This window comes from Oryx dammah, unplaced genomic scaffold (assembly GCF_014754425.2).
Source record: "Oryx dammah isolate SB20612 unplaced genomic scaffold, SCBI_Odam_1.1 HiC_scaffold_27, whole genome shotgun sequence".
NCBI lineage: Eukaryota > Metazoa > Chordata > Mammalia > Artiodactyla > Bovidae > Oryx > Oryx dammah.
This window is the reverse complement of record NW_024070211.1, coordinates 7414379-7433963: the sequence shown is the minus strand read 5'-3', so window position 1 is coordinate 7433963 and position 19585 is coordinate 7414379. Positions and strand designations below refer to the sequence as shown.

Below are 19585 nucleotides of genomic sequence, written 5' to 3'. Positions count from 1 at the left end.
TTCCATTTTGGTGATGTCAGGACCTATCAACCTCTAACTTGGCCTGTCCTGCTAAGTGGCAGGTTGCTCCTTGCCGGTCTCTGCTAAGACGGCCCCACCCAGAGGCCCAGACCCTCTCTCAGCCCAAGACCCTCACCCCTCCAGGACGCTGCAGGCTGGAGAAGTGAACGTTGGGGATGAACAGCACCGGCGGGGTCTCCAGGTCTGCCTCAGGCCGCAGGTAGGTGGTCTCATTGCCCCTGAAGCCAGCTAGCAGGGAGCCCTTGATGCCTGATGGGAAGAGGAAGGCATTGTGCCTTGAGGTCCCTCTGTTCACGTGTCTGCCCTCTAGTCTCCTCTCCCCTTCATGCCAACCCAGCCCAGCTCAGGCCCACTGACCACTGTTGCTGGAGTCGGGGCACTTGACCTTCCTCCGGAACTGCTTCCGCTCATCATCCCGCATCTTCCTTTCTGCTCCCTGTGGGAGAGAGGGGGCCGGGGGTCACCACTGGTCTTGGGAGGGCTGGCTGCTTTTTCTCACAACTATGGAACTTCCGAGGTTGCTTTCTTCCCAGGGTGAGATCAGAAAACGGGAAGGTACCAGCACTGGGCCCAATCAAGTGCGGCCCAGCCCTGTCTGAGGTCAGCAAAGCCTTGGGAGAGAGAGAAACAGAGAGGCAGAGAAAGAAGAAACTGAGGGAGACAGGTGTGGGGAGAGAAGAACAGAGAAAAGAGAAAGGAGCTCAGAGAGAGGTAAGAAGAAAGAGAAAAGTGAAAAAGACAGACACAGAGAAAAAGAAACCTGGAGAGCTTTGTACAGAGACCTAGAAAGAGATGTGTAGCAAGAGGAAGGGTTGAGCAGAGGAAAACACAGCCACAGAGAGCAGGACAGACAAATGACAAGCACACAAAGACGGAGGCATTCAGACAGCAAGAAGCAGAGACAGGTGCAACCAGCGTGGCTGAGGAGGACACGCAGGGCGGGCTGCCCCGCCCACCCAGGGCCCAGCAGAGGGTCTGCCCAGCCACCTTGTCACAAAAGATCTTGATCTGGCAGACAGCACGGTGTACCAGGCGCTCGTTGGGGGAGCCGCAGTCATAGGTGTCGATCTGCAGGTTCAAGGGGACCCCCTTCACCCCCTTCTGTGAGGAGAAGTCTGTGCTGAGGCAGTTGACGCCAACAAACACCTGGGGACAGAGGAGGGAGCTCGCTAAACAGCCGGCACAGGTCACCAGACCTGCGGTCCCACAACCTCCCTGAGTACCATGGGGCCTACCGGCCGCCTGGCGGGCACCCTCAGCTTCACAATGCCCCTGGAAAGCAAACCTCACCAGCTCCCTTTTCCAGGGAAAACCCATGCTCCGAGGGGGCCGCTGTCCAAGGGCGACAGGGAACATATAAGGGAACTGGTTTGAGCTCAGGGTGTCACCAGTGGACAACGCAGCTCCCACTAGACTGCCAAGGGCAGCCCAAAGGATCAAGGGCCTGGGAGGGAGATTAAGGGTCCTTTAGGAATTTAAAATCCATAGCCTCTTTTTTTTTTTTTTGGCAACTCGGAGTAAGAAGGTAGAGAAGGGCCCAAATCCCCTCCTGGCCAACTCCAGAAGATACTTTCCTGCTGGCCCTGCCCAGGGCCACAGAGGATGGTACATGCCCCTGTGCACCTGGACGACCAGCTCTAGCCACAGCTGAACCAGTCACCCCCGTTTTACAGCTGAGGAGATGGAGGCTCTGAGCATGGATGTGATTTGCTAACACTTCCACAGGGAGTTGGGCAGGCTGGCAGAGAGGAATGAGCTTGGACGAGGGGCCACTCAGACTCTGCCCCTCAAGCCATGTCACTTTAGATAAGTCCTTGAACCTCATGGAGCCTCAGTTTCTCTATCTGCAAAATGAGAACAATTAAACCTACCTCCTGTGGCAGTGAGGGTGGTTGAATACCCAGGGAGCTTGGACATTTTGTAACCGTTGTTGTGAGTGGGACAGATGGCGCCTCAGCCAGAAGCCTGTGTCCAGCTGACGGTAGCCTGGGGTCAGTCTTAGCTGGACCTCTCTTAGCAAGCTCATCTACTGACTGCTTCTGTGTGGGACTCCAGGCCAGAGCCCACTCCAGGCTGGCCCCTATTCCTTGCGACGCTTCCCTTGGAAACGATTCTGACTTGAACAAGTGGGGGTGGGGTGGTGCTGGAACAGACCCCCTTCCTTCCCTGGCTGTGGGGGGCCAGGCCCCCAAATGCATGCCAGACATACCTTCCCCTCAGCCAGCCCAGCCCTGATGCCGCCCCCACCCAGCTCACATCTGACAAAGACCCAAGCCTGGGGGCTTAAGAGGCTGTGAGAAAATCCCCACCGAAACCCACCTCTCCCTTCCCACGAAACTCTTCCCCCACTCCCTGAACTGGAGGCCCCAGCTCCTCCCCAGTCCCGGGTGTCTGTTTGAATAATAATAATCCTTTGCCTTTGTGCCTCTCCTTGCTGTTTTCAGAGCCCCTTCACCTTGGTTTTCTCCAGGCAACCTGGACCGCCCCATGAGGGGAGGCGGGGAGGCGGGGATAAGCTCCCCGGCGTTCCCAGGCCAGAAGGGCCTTTGCCATGAGCCTGACCCAAACTTGGTCTGATGGGGTAAGCCTGGCCCCGAAAGGTGAAGGGACAGGCCCAGGGTCACCCAGCCCCTGACCCTCTGACTAGTGCCCGTTCCACGATACCACCTGTCCAAACAGAAGACTGAGACACAGAGGGACCCGCAGCACCGGCGAGTGTGAGGCTGGTCTCAAGCACTACGTGGCTTCATCACTGGTATGAAAAAAATATATTGCCAGAGGCTCTATTTCTCAGGCCTCTCCAATGGGCTTGGCATAGAAAGTACCCGCTGCTCCATCCTGCATGACCTCCTCGGATCTTCTCCACAACTCTAGGAGGCAGATTGCTCTTCCCTTTCTATGGGCTCCTTCATCTACCAGACTCCACAGCACTTCTCCTGCAACACTCTGCACTGGCCCACGTGTCAGGAAACCCCATCAGCAGCAGCAGGATCTTGCTGTATGGCTTGCACAAGACTCAGTTTTCCCATCAGGCAAATAGGTGGATTGGACTAATAACAACAGCCACCACTACAGCGCCAGGCTGTGCTCTACCTTTCTCCCATCTCACCTGAGCCTTATGCCAACCTACCCGTTCATGCTACGGTCACACTCCCAATTTTCAGCTAAGGCACTTGTCCAAGGTCACGGAGGTGGGATAAGGGCCCGGCCACTCTAGCTTAGAGCCTGTGCTTCATCTTCACTCCTGGACCCTGCCTCCTCCCTGGCGCCCTCACCGGAGGAGCTACCACAACCCTAGGGACAGTCCCTTTCCCGGGACTGGCTGGCAGCCCGGTCCCATCCAAGCCATGCCCCCAGCGCTGACCTTGGCCTCCTCATGGACATTCCACAGGAAGGACAGTGCATTATACGCCACCTCCTCGATGTGCTGGACAGTGTTGAAGTTTTCTTTGCAGTCGGCTGAAACCACAGGAGACCAGAGGAGAGTCAGGAGACAAGGGATTTGGGGGCACCATGGGGAGGGGTCATTAGGGGCTGGGCCCCATTCTTGGCAGGGACTTGGATCCTCTCCCCCAAGAACCACGCTTCAAACTAGGGAGGAAGTTACTCATTGTGTCCTGGGCTACGGATGGAAAAACTGAGGTCCAGTCTGGGAAGGAGATCTGCCCAAATCCCAGAGGGACTCCTTAACTTGGCCAACTAGGCCAGGGTCCATATGATTTTGGGGTGGAGCTTATTCTTTTCAGTGGGACTGTGATTTAGGAGATCTCCCAGGTAAAATGGTAATCGCAGTCATAGTGGCAGTCATAACTATAGTAAAATCAGTACTACCGGTATTGAACTTGTAATATCAAATAAATGATAGTACCACTATACACTTGACTCTTGAGGGTCCCTTGGACTGAAGGAGATCCAACCAGTCTATCCTAAAGGAAATCAGTCCAGAATATTCATTGGAAGGACTGATGTTGAAGCTGAAACTCCAATACTTTGGCCACCTGATGTGAAGAACTGACTCATTTGAAAAGACCCTGACGCTGGGAAAGATTGAAGGTGGGAGAAGGGGACAACAGAGGATGAGATGGTTGGATGGCATCACCAACTCAATGAACATGAGTCTGAGTAAACTCTGGGAGTTGGTGATGGACAGGGAGGCCTGGTGTGCTGCAGTCCATGGGGTCGCAAAGAGTTGGACACGACTGAGTGACTGAACTGAGTTGAGCTATACACTGACAATGCTATGAATATTCAGCTTACATATGAGAACAAAGCTCAGAGAAGTCTGATCACAGCTAATAAAAGGTAGAGCAAGGTCTGAAGGTCAGTTCTCTCTGGCTCCTGAGCCCGGGCTCTGAACCACTGCCGTCTGGGCTCTCAGAGGTCACTGAATTGTCCCTATTTGGGTCATGTTCTCTAGCACACGTGGCTCCAAGGCAGAAATTGCACGGCAGGCAGATGGAGCAGCTGGTATTTTCCCAGGTGACAGTTGAAGAAACCGAGGCTCAGGAAGGGGAGGTGACACAGGTCACACAGCCAGGAAGAGAGTGACAGAGGCAGGGCCTGGAGATCCGAGGATGGGCTGCGCCTCCCACCCGCTCAGGGCCGGGACTGGCGGCACACACAGAAGGCCTTCCCCAGCTCTCTTCCTGCCTTCAAAGCACAAAGGTTCCAGCTTCCAAGCAGAGCTGCCCTGGCACTGTGCTTCCAGCTTCCAACTCACCCATTGCCTGCACAGTTATCTCATGCATTTGTATCCCAATTGGCCAAGACCCCTGATGGGGACAGGCCAGCCAGCACCCCAGGGGTCTGTTTATGTGGTACTCCTGGGGCCCCCAGAGCCTTGTTTATCCCAAAGCAACAAAGAAAAGAGGTCACTGCTTCCAGTCAACATGCAAATCCCCACAAACCCCACCGCTTATGACCTGGAGACAGGGGCCAGGCAGGCAGCTGGAGTCAGAAATAAGCCCTGCAGAGGTCAGAGGGGGTGGGGAAAAGGGGGACAGCAAGAAAGGTCTGACTGGCGTGTGTGTGTGTGTGTGTGTGTGTGTGTGTGTGTATGTGTGTGTGCGTGTGTGCGTGAGAGAGAGGTGTGAGACAGAGAGTTAGAGAGAGAGACACTGGGGTGGAGGGTGTGAGCGGGCTCTCACCCACATCGATGACCCGCTGCTTGGCAGTGGGCTGCCGTGAATGCCAGTGTTTCCAGAAGCGCAGCTGCTCGACCGGGCCCTTCTCGTTGTCGAAGACCACCATCACCACGCTCTGCAAGCACAGTGGTCACCGTGACCCCCTGCCTCAGGAAAGGCCTGGGCAGCTCATCCTTTCCTGGAGCCGGGGTTAGGCAGCCCTGCCCTTTGGCTGGGCTGCCCCTCCCCGTGGCAATGGGCAATCCCCTAAAGCACCCTCTCCCTGGAGACCCCGGCAGGCAGCGTTGACCTGACCACCCCACCTGCTCCCCAAGCAGTCCCAGGGCAGCCAACGTACCTTGACCTTGTTGGAGGACAAGGCAAGGCCTTTGCCGCCCGCTGGCGTCCGCAGGGTGACAGGGTAGAACTGGCCCTTGTTGAGGTAGGCCATGGGCGACTCGCCCGATTTGATGTGGATGGCTTTGGGGGAGCCCAGGGTGTACTCAAAGTCACTGCGGGGAGGCGGGAGAGGACAGTGAGGCTGGGCTCCCAGGCTGAATGTAGTATCCCAGAGGGCAGTGGGGCAGGACGCCCGAGGCTCTGCTATGGATTTACCATGCGACCTCCCTAAATCACTCTACTTTCCAGGGCCTCCATTTCCCCGTTTTTGGAGCTTCTATTTAATGGCTTTGTTGAGGCACAATCCTCCTGAATAACGAATAATGGAAATGAGAGAGCCCTGAGGGTGACCAAACCACAGGGAGACCAGGATACAATGGAACTTTGGTTTTCTAACGTTGTGCTCAGTTCTGAGCTGCTTGTTATAACCTGGGAAAGAGATGTAGAAATCACTCTTTTCTTTTACATGCCTTTACTTCTCTCTTTTCATTCAGTGATGATGTTTGCTCTGGGGAGTGTCTGCAGTACCCTGCCCACTGACCAGTGGTCAAGGGTCCAGAGAGGCTAACTTACCTCTTGGGATAGTCCTCTGGACCCGGGGGTTCTGGGGATGTTTTCAGGATATCTGGGAAGAGTAGAGACTGCAGAGAAACACAATCCAGGGAAAATATATGCTCACATTCAGTTCCACTGGGACCTCAACCCAGGGCCACTACATACAGCTGTGAAGGTTGCACAGTGCCCAACCTGGACAACAGTGCATGGCGGCCCTGCCTCAGCTCAAGGACTCTTTTCCCCAGTGATTCCAAAGCTCCGACCCGCCTCACTGTCTTCTCTCCTTCTGTACATGCAAGTACCCAGGGGTGTGGGGGTGGGCCCTCACCTCCTGTGGGTCATCTTTGAAGGTGCTGTCAGGCTGCCAGCGCTGTGTGGGAGGCACCCCGTGAATGTTCTCAAACAAGGAGCTGAGAGAGCCATTATCATATACATCGCTGGTGGGCAGCAGGTAGCTGTCCACAGAGCCGGTTTCCAGCTTGCTGGGGCCTGCGGGGAGGAGAGCTGCCTTGCCCGGCGTGGGTGCAGCCCCCTCCATGCTCATCAGGTTGTTCTTCTTGAGCGCATCTGGGTACTCCGGGGTTCCAGACACATTCTCTGTCAGGAATTTCATGAGGTGCGTGGGGCTTTCAAGGGGGGTGAGGTCCATCTCATATTCCAGGCCATGGTAGTACCTGAGGAGAGAGAGGAGGGACAAGTGGGTACACCGCTTTTCTCGGAGCCTAGAGGGGGTCCTGGGCTGGATTGCAGGGTGACCACCACACTGACATATTGACTTCTTTAATCCAAGGTAACGTTAGGTCTTCCCAACATGCCTGAAATGAGATACTGCAGCGGGCCCAACGTGTCACAGGGAGAAGCAGGGAGGAACCAGGTACAGGATCAAGGTTCAGGGGGCAAATGCCTGCTTTATCCATTACAGTACTTGGTAATTTAAAAATTGAAAGTTTATTCATTCCTTATCCAGAGTCAAATGTCTCCACATTAAAATAACTGTACTGAGTCATTCCTGGTGAGGGCAAGACTGGGCATTAGTGAGTACAGACAGTGTACATTAAGAAAAAAGATCTGGAAGGATATACCCCAAACTATTAAGGGAAATAAGAAAGTAGAATTGCAAGAAACTTTTACTTTTTTACTTTGTATTTTTAAGCAAAAATAATAGTGTCTTTATGCATTTCATTGTACAGAATCCAAAGAATTTTTGCATACAGTCCTCACTTTGTCAAAAGAGCCAGATAAACTATTTTCACATCTGAGAGTCACAGAATCAGAGACACTGAGTGAACACACAGACCTTACTATAAGATGATTCTATCAGTGGGTGCCCTCCTGTAATTGTGCCAGTCCTCCATTTCCATCACCATATGGGTATTTATTTTGTTACTATATCAAATTTGTTTTTGAAAAGTAAACTAAATTGAAAAATAATTTCAACAATAGATAGTTTAGTTGTTATAACTACACAAATATTGTTTGCTGGCTAGTTAAATATTTTACCATGATAAGTTTTCTCAGAACGACCTCTGTTGCGACTGGAGTTATGATATTAACTTGAGCTTCCTCATTTTAGAATTTTCTACTTATTTATTCATAATTTCCCTAAAATTGTCATAGACCTATAAACGATTTTCTTCAAATGAACAAATACATTACATAATCTACCAATTCATTCCTCCCTCCTCCCCTTCCTTCCTTTTTTACTTCATGCATCTCTATAGACTTTGAATACTTTATAACCAGCAGGTATTATTTTACAATCAGAAAAGCTAACAACATTAAAAAAAATTGGTTTTGAGGGAAATGTCATACACAAAAACCTACTGTTTGTAGCAGCGGAGGGCGCCGAGCCAGCCGCAAGCGCCTCAATGCCTGCCTTAGCAGTTTGGGCTTTCCGGAAAGGAGAAAGAGGCCCAGAAGGTTTTCCCAGCAGAAGCCCTGCCTACTGGGGGTAAGGAAAAGTAGAGAAAGAGGGGCAGTATCCTTCCAGTACCCATCTGGCCATGAATATGGCCTGGGCTGCTCTCTACAAGAAAAGGAACATCCATGCCCCTAGGCACCAGTGCCAGGCAGAGGCCCAAGACAGCCAAGGGAAAGAACTATGGGAACATAGGTGTCCCCTCCCCTTGAGGCTGCAGGGAGAGTTTTCAAGCTAGGACAGAAAAGCTTCCAGCAGGGCTTTTCCACCACTGTGGCTCTGAAGTTTGTTTTTAGTAAACTTTAGCCACGTGGCCCGCAGGCACTTGCGTGTGTGCGTGCACTCAAGCAGGGTCTCACTTTGACTGTGGGCCCCAGTCTCTTTTGAGATCATAGGTCCCTTCCTCCATAAAAAACAGTTTAAAAACCTTTTACAATCCTCAGTATAAATTCAAATACAACCCAGGCTGGATTGTATCATTTTCTTCTGATTTTAAAATAGATAAAATACTTTTGTGGGCCCCTCAGGGTACCGTGGACTTCCCTGGTGGCTCAGATGGTAAAGAATCCACCTGCAATGTGGGAGACCTGGGTCAGTCTCTGGGTTGGGAAGATCCCCTGGAGGAGGGCATGGCACACTCCAGTATTTCTTGCCTGGAGAAACCCCACGGACGATGGTGTTGTAGAGCTGGACACAACTGAGGGCCTAAGCACCAGGGTACCGTGGACCCTAGTACTGGCATTATGCCCCCTGTGCCCAGTGGATAAGGGGCCCGAGGTGAGGTTGGCGGTGGGGGGAGGGCAGAGGGGCGGGGATGGTGGCGAGGGCGGGCCTCACCTCTTGCTTTGGTCGTTCCGGCCCCCAGTGCTGGAGGACAGTAGCCGCTTCTCCTTGGGGCCCTGAGAAGAAAGCAAGAAAGGATTTATGTGTGGCTCTTGGGTAAGATCTGACTGTCATGAGCCTCAACCCCCTCCAGGGGACTCGGCCATGCAGGGAAGCTACCTTGGTCATTGGGAGAACTCCTGCCAGTCCTTTGAGTTAGCAGGCCATTTAGTCTGAGCCCCCCAAGTTCCAGAGTGAGAAGAAGTACCCTGAAATTAGCACTTAAGAATCATGGAATTTGGAGTCAGGCAGGCCGAGTTTAAGTTCTAGCTTTACTATGTAAAAGTGCTATGTGACTCTGGATAATTGATTGTGCTTTTCTGAGATTCAGCTTTTTCATATGTCAAGTGGGTGATGACAATCCCTCCCTCAAGTGGGTTGTGAAGATTTATTAATAAAGATAATGTTCACTGTTTTTTAATGAAGTACTTCCTATGCACTGGGCCCCGTGCTAAGCGGCTTCTCTGTATGCTATAATTTAATCTCTACAACCACTCTGTGACGTCTACTAATGCTATCCCCATTACATGCATGAGGAAAACTCAAGTCCAGAGAGGCTTTGTCATCTTAGTGATTAGGAGCACAGACTGAATCCAGATTTCCTGGGTACGGTTCTTAGATCTGCTACATATTGGCTGTGTGACCTTGGGCAAGTCCCTCCACCTTTCTGCACCTTGTCATCATCTTTACGACAGGAATCATAGTAATACCAACCCTTGGGATTTTTGTGAGTGCTTAGACTAGCACCTGGTACATGGAGAGCATTATGTAAATGTTACCGCTCAGGATTATACTTATCTTAGAGAATTCGGGTCTTTTTTCCCTAAAGCTAACAAAGCCAGAACAAGGTCTCCAACCAAGTCTAGTGATGTCAGCGCCTGGGTTTTTAATCACACTGATGGGAGAGCATGAGGAAAGGTGCCTGGCACAGTGCGCAGCATTCAGTAAGAAATAGTAAGTGGTCGCCTTTAGGACTATACTGCCCAAAGTCACATGGCCAGCGTGTGGTAGGAACAGGTCTCCAACTCCCAACCTGGTGCTCTTTCCACACCGTCAGACCATGCTCTGACTATCTGCAGTGCTCCTCTGACCTAATGTGCTCTGGGAAGGGGGAGGGGGCAGGTGTTATCTCCCCGGGATGCTGTTCTGCAATAAACCACTACAAGTGTCACCTAAAGAGCCTGGCCCACCATTCTGGCGCTGGGAATGGGCTCTTGCTCAGGGGAGACAGTGCTAGATTTTATTTTATGGCCCAGTCTCAAGCGATATATCCTAGGCTGGAGTTTAAGCTCAGGCCTAGAATTCTGGCTCCTACGAGGTCCCAGATATTCAGGGACTGGGCTGAGTCATTCAACTCAAATTTCTTTTCCATCATCAGTCTTCTGGGAGAAGGGAAGGGAGGGTAGCCATACCACTCCTAGATGAGAACCAAAAGCCAGAGAGATAATTTGGGGTTTCTTTTGTATCTGAGACCACTTCCTCCAACTTGGTCTCTGAATTTGCAGAATTTACCTTCCTTTGTGTAGAATAAATGACTTCTTGGGCCAGTGAATTTGAAGATTTATTCACAAGGTGGCTTTAAATCTTCAACTTCAGATTCAGTTATCACAACAATCAGCTATTCATGTCCCCCAATTTGGGAAAGTCTCTAGAAGCCATAAGCAGGGATAGCAAGAACGTTTGCTGTCATATGACAATTCAGACAGATGGGTAGGGGCTGCCTGCAGTTACTAGGCTGAAAAAGATTTGTGGTCCCGGGTATCTGCAGTGAGAATACAGGTTGTAATCCATCAGCAGTGTCTGGCAAAGGCACTGGAAGGGGCTGATGACATGTGTGTATGCACTTGTGGTTACTAACAGGTTTAAGCACACTTCTCTATGTGAGAGGCCTAATTTCTGTTCTTAGGAACTGACAGTCTCAAAGTCAAGGCCCCAGAAGCAATTAGAGAACAATAAAAGATGGTATGTCAGGAAGTGGTACAACGCGCATGATGGCAGCAAGGGTATGAACGTCAGTGAGATTCTCAGGAGAGGGAGAGGCGACATGAGGGGAGAGCTTCTGAGAGAAGCTGGGCCTTGGGAAGGGCCCTGAAGGAAATGAATGGACTCAAGAGCAGAAGGCATGTTCTAGGAGATGGGGCTGGAATAGGCAGGTGGGGATGACAGGGCAACTGGGATGACCTAAGGGACAGAAAGATGGTGGGTTAGAGGTAATCGCTGTGGTGTGTATGGCCAAGGAACTGATCCATTCAATCAACACATACTGAGCATTGTGTGGCAGGCAGTGTGGGGTCCTGGGGGCTCAGTCATGATCATGACATGGTTCCTGCCCTCCAGGAGCTCAGTGTCATAAGTGAGATGGAGGAGTAAATGCACAAACAGCAAGCTTCTGAAAACGGCGTCACGGAAAATGATGGTACTTGCTGAGGGTGCCCAGAGGAGGCACAGAAGGGAAAGCCCAGATATCCTTCCCCACCTTCAGGGAATGGATGAAGTAACTTAAAGCTGAGAGCAGAGTTTCGCCAGGGGAGAAGGGAGTGTGCCAGGCAGAGGGACCAGCATGTGCAAAGGCCCAGAGGTGTGAGAGAACGTGCTGAGGGTTGGGGGTGGTCAGAGTGGGATGGAGAGCCATGAAGCCTGAGAGCGAAGACGCATGTTCAGTCAGAGATGGGGGCGTGCCCAGAGGTGGCGGACGTACCATGTAGTAGTCATAGAGGAAGCTCAGGGCCGCAACGCTGTCGTCGTCGCCATTGACTCTCATCATAGCCTTCGTGGCCGCCGTCAGAGGGTTTTCAAGGTAGGTCTTCCAGGCCTCATCCTCGTTAGTGTAGGGGAACTTCTGGAAGTTAACTGGGTCATTCTTTAGCAGCCGAACAGATCTGAAACTGAAAGGCAGGTAAGGAGGGTCAAATTTAGGCTGTCCCAGCAGAAGGCATGCGTATGCTTCCCAGGTGGCTCAGCGGTAGAGGATCCACCTGCCAATGCAAGAGACGTGGGACTGACCCCTAAGTTAGAAAGATCCCCTGAAGAAGAAAATGGCAACCCACACCAGTATTCTTGCTTGGGGAATCCCATGGACGGCTACAGTCCATGGGGTTGCAGAGTCAGACATGACTGAGCATGCGTGCACAGCAGAAGGTCTGTGAATGGTCAGCCTCAGACCAACGTTCAGGAATTCAGAGAACTACCAGCCTTGAAAACTTGAAATGCTCATTCTGTCACCATGGACAGATGGGGCAGTAGAAAGTATCTAAACTCGAGCCAAATGCTCTGGGTCACCACCAAATGTTGCCATGTAGAAGCTGTAGGCTTGGGGCCTCAGTTCCGTCAGCTGCAACAGGAAGACTGCAATCCCAACCTTGCGAGGCTTGAGAGAAGATTCAAGAAAATGCTTCCATGGTAGATACTTATTCAAGGGGAATCAGTGTAGCAAGGATAGGAAATAACAATGACAAGGTGCAAAGAATAAAATTTCCAGATAACTCAGCATGGGTTCTGATGACATTCTCTTTGAGACCGTGAAAGACACAGAAGGCTGGAGATCATTTCAACTCAGAGAATGTGGCAAGTGACAGAGAAAGCCAGAGTGAGGAAGCCCCTAGGCAGACCCAGTCTTGGTAAATGGCATTTCAGACCAACATTTATTGTACAGTGCCCAAGCAGCTGCTCAGATGCCAGGAACTGGAGTGGAATGCTGCAGGACACACCTAGGCAGGCAGAACCTGGGCAGTTCACTGAGAACATGGACAAATACAAGCCACATGGGCTCAAAGGCAAGTGATCAAGAAAGATCAAGAATGTCCTCCTCTTTGGAGGACATTCAACATGGGGAATTATATCACTTATGTAATATGTACGGGGAGGGTCCCAGGAATATAGAATATATATATATTCTATATATTTATTCACATACATATATATTCTAAATATATATTCAGACATTACTTTGCTGACTAAGGTCCATCTAGTCAAGGCTATGGTTTTTCCTGTAGTCATGTATGGATGTGAGAGTTGGACTGTGAAGAAGGCTGAGTGCCGAAGAATTGATGCTTTTGAACTGTGGTGTTGGAGAAGACTCTTGAGAGTCCCTTGGACTGCAAGGAGATCCAAACCGTCCATTCTGAATAAGGTCAGCCCCGGGATTTCTTTGGAAGGAATGATGCTAAAGCTGAAACTCCAATACTTTGGCCACCTCATGCGAAGAGTTGACTCATTGGAAAAGACTCTGATGCTGGGAGGGATTGGGGGCAGGAGGAGAAGGGGACGACAGAGGATGAGATGGGTGGATGGCATCACTAACTCGATGGACGTGAGTCTGAGTGAACTCCGGGAGATGGTGATGGACAGGGAGGCCTGGCGTGCTGCAATTCATGGGGTCGCAAAGAGTTGGACATGACTGAGCGACTGAACTGAACTGATATATTATATATATATTCACATAATATAGAAAAATGGTGATGATAATAAAAAGAATGTCTAATCTTTACTGAACATTGACCACGTTTTAGGCATTGAGATAAGCACTTTTTAAGGATTATCTCATTTAATTCTCACAACAACCCTGTGAGGCAGGTACTATTATTGTTCCTATTTTATATATGAGGAAACTGAAGCTCAGAGAAATTAAGGGAGTTGCCCAAGGTCCCAGTTAGTGCGTTAGTGAGTGGCCCAGAGGGGATTCAAGCTCAGGCAGGATGTTTGTTGTAATACAGAATAGCGTTCTCAAACTTCCGCTGCATCAGAATGGCACAGAAGGCTTGTTAAGACACAGATTTCCAGGCCCCACACCTAGGCTCCCTGGTAATGCTGATGCTGGTAGTCTGGGGACCACACGTTGTGAATCATTCGTATAGAACATGCTCTTCATCATGAGCAAGGGCACAGAGGTGAGGAAGTTCTGGTTATGTTCATTTTAGAGCAAAGAATGTTGGGAGGATAGCAGTAGGCGAGAAACAGCAGACAGCCAGGATGGGAAAAGAGAGCCCCAGAGATGAAGTGGGCACAGATTGGTCTGCTGGTGCCCTGATGGCCCCTTTCTAGGTGAGTCTCACAGATTCTCCCGTTAAGGGACACAGGAGTAACGTCAGCTACTGTTCACTGTGCTATTAATGTATGTTTTCCACTCATCAGCTCGGCTCCTTACAAGAACATTAGATGTAAGGATCATTTGCTTCATTTTGCAGATGGAGAAACCTGAGACTTGGAGGAAATGCCCCTCAAATCACCCAACTAGCCCATGGCACAACCAGGATTGTCGAGTACACAAGCCACATACTTTCCACTAAAGCACACTGCTTTCCCACAGTGCAAGAAGGCAGTCCTTGTCGCAGCAGGAAAATGCTCTAGTTATGGAACTGCAGGCACTGCGGCAGACTGGTGGGTGCGCAAGGGCCTTCACGAATCACACCGCAGGAAGTGCCCTCGTGCTGCCCGCAGCTCAAGCCTGCATTCTCAGACACAGAGTGGGAGCCACAGCCGGGCCCACACGCAGACAGGCTGGGGGGTGGCTCTCTCCCAGGGCCTTCTTCCAGGGTAGTATCTCCCATCCCCCTGAGCCCCGGGGTGTGGGGTATTAGGCTCTGAAAGGGAGGGAGAGGGAGCTGTCACACAGAAAAGAGAAATGACAGAAACCTTCCTGCTCCAGGGACATGGAGAGGGAGGCACACCCCAAGTTTCTGCTGCGATAAATCATGGGCCTTAAGATGGAGAGGTGGGAAAAGGCCCCTCCCAGCTGCCTCTTGGGCCTGGGGTTACAGGAACTTACAGAGCCAGCCCAGGTGGCTGCCCCCAACCCCTCCCAGTCTCAGCCTAAATGGAACTCCCAAACCAACAGGGCACAGAAGGAACAGGGAAAGGCCTGGTGGACCCCACTCTCTGGGTCAACTGGGAACCCCAGCAGTTAGCACCGTTCTTTGTTTATAAAATGAGTCAAATAAAAGCAACTGCCATGTAGGACAATGAGGACTGCGTGACCCCGTCACAGGAAGAATGCTCACAACTGGAACATAACAAGTGCTTAATATAAAAAGAATGATGCTTTCATGCCACAGAAAGGGTATATGTTACAGAAAGCTCATTCCAGAATGTCAAAAATCTTGAGTTTATGGAACCTGAGGCTGTAGTTTACACTTCCCTGGTAGCTCAGATGGTAAAGCTTCTGCCTGCAATGAAGGAGACCCAGGTTCGATCCCTGAGTCGGGAAGATCCCCTGGAGAAGGAAATAACAACCAACTCCAGTACTGGAAAATTTCATGAACAGAGGAGCCTTGTAGGCTACAGTCCCTGGGGTTGCAAAGAGTCGGACACGACTGAGTGACTTCACTCACTCACTCACTCAGGCTGTAGTTGGTCTTCAGGTGTTGAAATAATTTTTCATTTATAATTTCTAATAAAGGAGCAATGTGCAAAAAATTAATCATACTCTCGGCCCAGCTTGGAGCTAGACATCGAGCGCTTGCAAAGTGGTACAAGACATGGTCACCCTGTAAGTTGTTGGCAGATGTGGAAGTGAAGTGAAAGTTGCTCAGTTGTGTCTGATTCTTTGCGACCCCGACTGTAGCTGCCAGGCTCCTCTGTCCATGGGATTCTCCAGGCCAAAATACTGAAGTGGGTAGCCGTTCCTAGGGCCAATTTGCTGACTCTGGTGGAATGACCCTTATCAGCTTTAATGAGCTATCAGTTATCCTACCCTATTCAAAAATTAAATTTTAGAAGACAATGATAAAGCGGCATCAGAAATGAAAAAGACAGACAATGTTTGCTGTTCATCTGGGAGGCTTTTCTGGCTTGTGAGGGTCTCTAATCCATCCTGTAGAGACCCCAAAGTCTGACTCCTTGATACACAGCAGCTACCCTACCTCAAGCATTCACCAGCATTTACACCACTCCAACAGCTATTTTTCTGCATTGTCTTATCTACTCTGCACAATAGGTTTGGGGGAAGTTGAGACTCAGGTGATATTACTTCCAGGTCACTCAGCTAGTAAGTGGCAGAGGCACAACTTGAACCTGGCCTTGTTGGACTCCAAGATGCAGCTCTTAACCCCATGCTAGTTTCCTTCCAAACGCCTTTCTTATTCTGGCAGTTCCCCTCCTCTGGAATACACTGAACCAATCCTCCACTGCTAGACAGAAAAGGATTTCCCACCCACACAAGGCAAGGGGGCCTAAGTGAGGAAGCGAGATGACTGGAAGTTTCTGGCCAGGCACTGGGGGCAGTTGAGGGGGAGCTCCAGAGTTCTGGTTCCCAAGCCTGTTCATGCTACCAATCAATATCATGTACCAAGACAAAGTATTTGGCTTCTAGAAAGACTTGGCTATGGATAAGGTTAATGAGCATTGATTCATGTGCCAAATACTGAAATCTAAAAATGTTTGGCTCCCTGTTCTCCTAAAGATTAGAATTGAGGGCTAAAGGCCTGGTGGGGAACGGATGTGAAAGGGTTCCAGGAAGGTGTGAGCCCTCCTAGTGGGAGACAGAGCCAGAACAAAGAGGGGAGACCAGTCACCTTCCCTGAGGGCCTCTGCAAACTTTCTGTTGGTGTCCCTGTCCAAAGCAGGGCTCCTCAACAAACAGAGGTGAAAAAGGGGATGAGGGAGGAGAGTGTAGGGAAAGGACATGATTCTGGGCAGCCTTCTTGTCATCAGATCTTCACCAGGGTACAGCACAGAAGAATCCATAGTACTATGGGAGAAAGTATTATAGCATCAGGGTCATAGCCTGACAGACCGAAGTAACTGTGTGTCCTTGGGTAAGGCACTTCACCTCTCTGGGCTTATTTTCTCATCTGTTAAATGGGTCTATTGAGTGTCTTCTGTGTGCCAACCAGGGACTCTTCTAGCCACTGGGGAATCAGCCAAAAGCATGGCAGATAAGGCTCTGCTCCCATGGAACTTGCAATCTAATTGGGGAAGACAGACCATAAACAAGTAGGTAAATGAGTTAATTTTAGTTAGTGATAAGCACTGTGAAGAAAATTAGAACACAGTCATGTGATGGAATCACCAGGGCTGGCTACTTTAGAGTGGGAATAATCTCTGGGTTGTTAGGAAAATTAAGTGTATTAACATGAGAAATGTGCTAAGCCTAGAGCCTGCCAGGGAATAATCGCTTAGTAAATAACAGCCATCATCACCATCATCATCATCATGACCATCATCTTCTTAGAACCCCTAAATGAGAATAAAGGGGACACACTGCCTGAGGTTCTTAAATTAACATCCTCTCCCAGCATCCTGTCTGTGAACCAGGTTCCATGTCAAAAACAAAAGAGACAGTGTAATAACCCCTTGCCTTGACTTTCACATTCATTATCTCATGGAGCCTCCCAACATACATGATGTGTTATTATCTCTACTTTATAGACCAGAAAACAGACAACAGAGACGTTAGGTGACCTGTTCCAGGGGACTGGCCCAGTGAGTTAAAAGCCAGCCTCCTGGAATTTAACTCCATGACTAGTCACTTTTCCACCAACCACTAGTTTCTAAGAAGGGATGCAAAAGAGAGGGAAAAAAAACAATAAAGCTGGATGGCATCCATCCACCTAACCATCTATGCCTCATTATAATAAATATTTGTCAATATTTATTATACCACATGCCAGGCTTTGTCCTGGGCGGGCGAGACAATAAGATCTCTACTGTCACAGAGGTTGCAGTTTAGTGGCAGGCAAAGACAAATATGACCACAAAAACAAATGGACAGCTACTATCAGGTGAAGAAAGCTATGATGGGAAAGAAGCCAGAGGACTTCTGACCTGCTTCAACTTTGGGGAATAACTAGATGCTGGTTGAAAAGAGGGGTGGAGGGGAAGAAGAAATGTGGAGATGGGTGTGGGAGGATTTTTGACCTTCCAGATCAAAGGCAAGATCAAACGCATAAGCCTGGGACAGCTCCCAAAGATTGTCCGCCTACTATGTGCCAGGTGTGAGCCAGGGTTTTTGCATATATTGCCTTGTTTCAAGGAAGGCCAGTCCACTGAGGAGGAAACTCAAGTGTGAGATTTGACAATCCCTCATATTTGCATAGTGTTTTATTTTTCAGCATGCTTCTCATACATTTGTCATCATCTCTGATCCTGCAATGCTCCTGTAAGGTAGGGAGGGAGGGTATGACTATCCCCATTTGATAACAGCAAAAAATGAGCCACAGAGAAGGCCACCGGCTTGCCTAAGGCTACTTAGCTGGTATCTCAGGGCACCAGGCATAGAACAGAGGTCTCTGTCTTCTAGCATCAAGAACTTTGACAAGGCTGTCTCCTCAGACACCTAGAGGGGTGAAATGCCTACAGTGGTGAAGTATGGTTTCATCCCAAGTCCTTTCAGATTCTGAATACCCACAGCTTTCTGGCCAAGCCACTTAAGAATCCAAAGGAGACTAACTAAACGTAAAGCCACTAATTGAGGGTTTTTGTTTTTTTTTTTTTTTTGGTGTTCCGGTTAGTGTGCAAAAAGACTTTAGAAATCTAGTCTCTCTTTTTTAGTTTCTGTTGTTGTTGTCCGCTTTGGCCACATCACCCAGCTTGTGGGATCCTAGTTCCCCGACTAGGGATGGAACCTAGCTGCTGAGCAGTGAAAGTGCAGACTCCTAACCACTGGACTGCCAGGGAAGTCCCTAGAAATCTAATCTCTGGCAGCAACTGTGACTTGCCGAAGGACACACAGCACAGAGTACGATTGGGATTCAAGTCTCTTAGCTTCCTGTCCAGTACTCAGCTCAATCACTACTTTATCTCAAAGGCATTTCTATAATTCAGAGATGGAAAAGTAAGGCCTCTGACTTAATTTTACAGAAGGGGGAAGAAAACTCACCATCAAGGGGGCAGCCTCAAGCCCCACTAAAGGAGGTCCCTGAAACAGGACAGATCCAAGCATCTGGGCCCCACTTCCCTCCAGCCTGAGGAGGAAGAGTTCCAGGGTCTGCCTGAGCTGGGTGTTGACACCCAGATACACCCAATGACTTGTCAAACCCTGTTGTAAGCCACACAGCTCATCAGCAGTGATCAATCACACTCACTAATTACCCACGGGGAGGCCCTGCCACAGCTGCTCACGGAGGAATCATTTTTCAGTCATCCCCAAAGAAGGTGTTCCCTGGGCATGGCAGACTGCTCCAGGGTTGTCGTGCTCGCAAGTGGCCCATCTGGTTTCTGGATGCACAGGTTGTGAAATGTGCCTTGTCACCTGCTGGGGGCTCACTTGGGGGCCTCAGTGGGGAAATGGCAGCGCTTAGGGAATGGCTCTATAATGACCCCAGTTTGAATAAGGAGGTTAGCAAGAATTGGCGACTTCTGAGGGCAGGGACAATATGGTATTTACCTTTGTAAATAGTTATAGAGTGGGCATCAGAGCTAGGCAGAGCTGGTTCCAGTTTCAGCTCTGCTATGACTAGCTGTGTGTCTTTACACTTGACCTCTCTGTGCCTCAACTTTCTTACTAGTAAAAAATGGGAGAAGATGACAGCAATAACATCAGAGTTACTGTGATAGCTACTATTCATTGAGGGTTTATCAAGTGCCAGATGCTGGCCCAACAATTTCAAGTCATTTTTTTGTTTACTCTTTACTCCTTTGTGAGCTATTACTGTTGGAAAACGCAAAGGGATAATGAAGGCAAACTAATCAGCATACTGCCAACACATAATAACATGAATTATTCTTCCTAATACTCACTTTGTGGGGTAGC

The 19585-nt window shown here is 49.8% G+C and overlaps 1 protein-coding gene across 1 annotated transcript in view; it reads right to left on the bottom strand.

Annotated features, from left to right (window-relative positions):
* The window catches only part of GRHL3 (grainyhead like transcription factor 3), a 36445-nt gene that overhangs the window by 11332 nt on the left and 5528 nt on the right, over window positions 1–19585 (bottom strand). The window contains exons 2-11 of the mRNA XM_040229611.1: window positions 11597–11783; window positions 8854–8915; window positions 6427–6772; window positions 6117–6184; window positions 5503–5656; window positions 5169–5280; window positions 3386–3480; window positions 1009–1167; window positions 379–457; window positions 137–270 (exon numbers count right to left, since the gene is read on the bottom strand). Of these exons, the coding sequence (XP_040085545.1) occupies window positions 137–270; window positions 379–457; window positions 1009–1167; window positions 3386–3480; window positions 5169–5280; window positions 5503–5656; window positions 6117–6184; window positions 6427–6772; window positions 8854–8915; window positions 11597–11783 (1396 nt within the window). The remainder of the gene's footprint in view (window positions 1–136; window positions 271–378; window positions 458–1008; window positions 1168–3385; window positions 3481–5168; window positions 5281–5502; window positions 5657–6116; window positions 6185–6426; window positions 6773–8853; window positions 8916–11596; window positions 11784–19585) is intronic.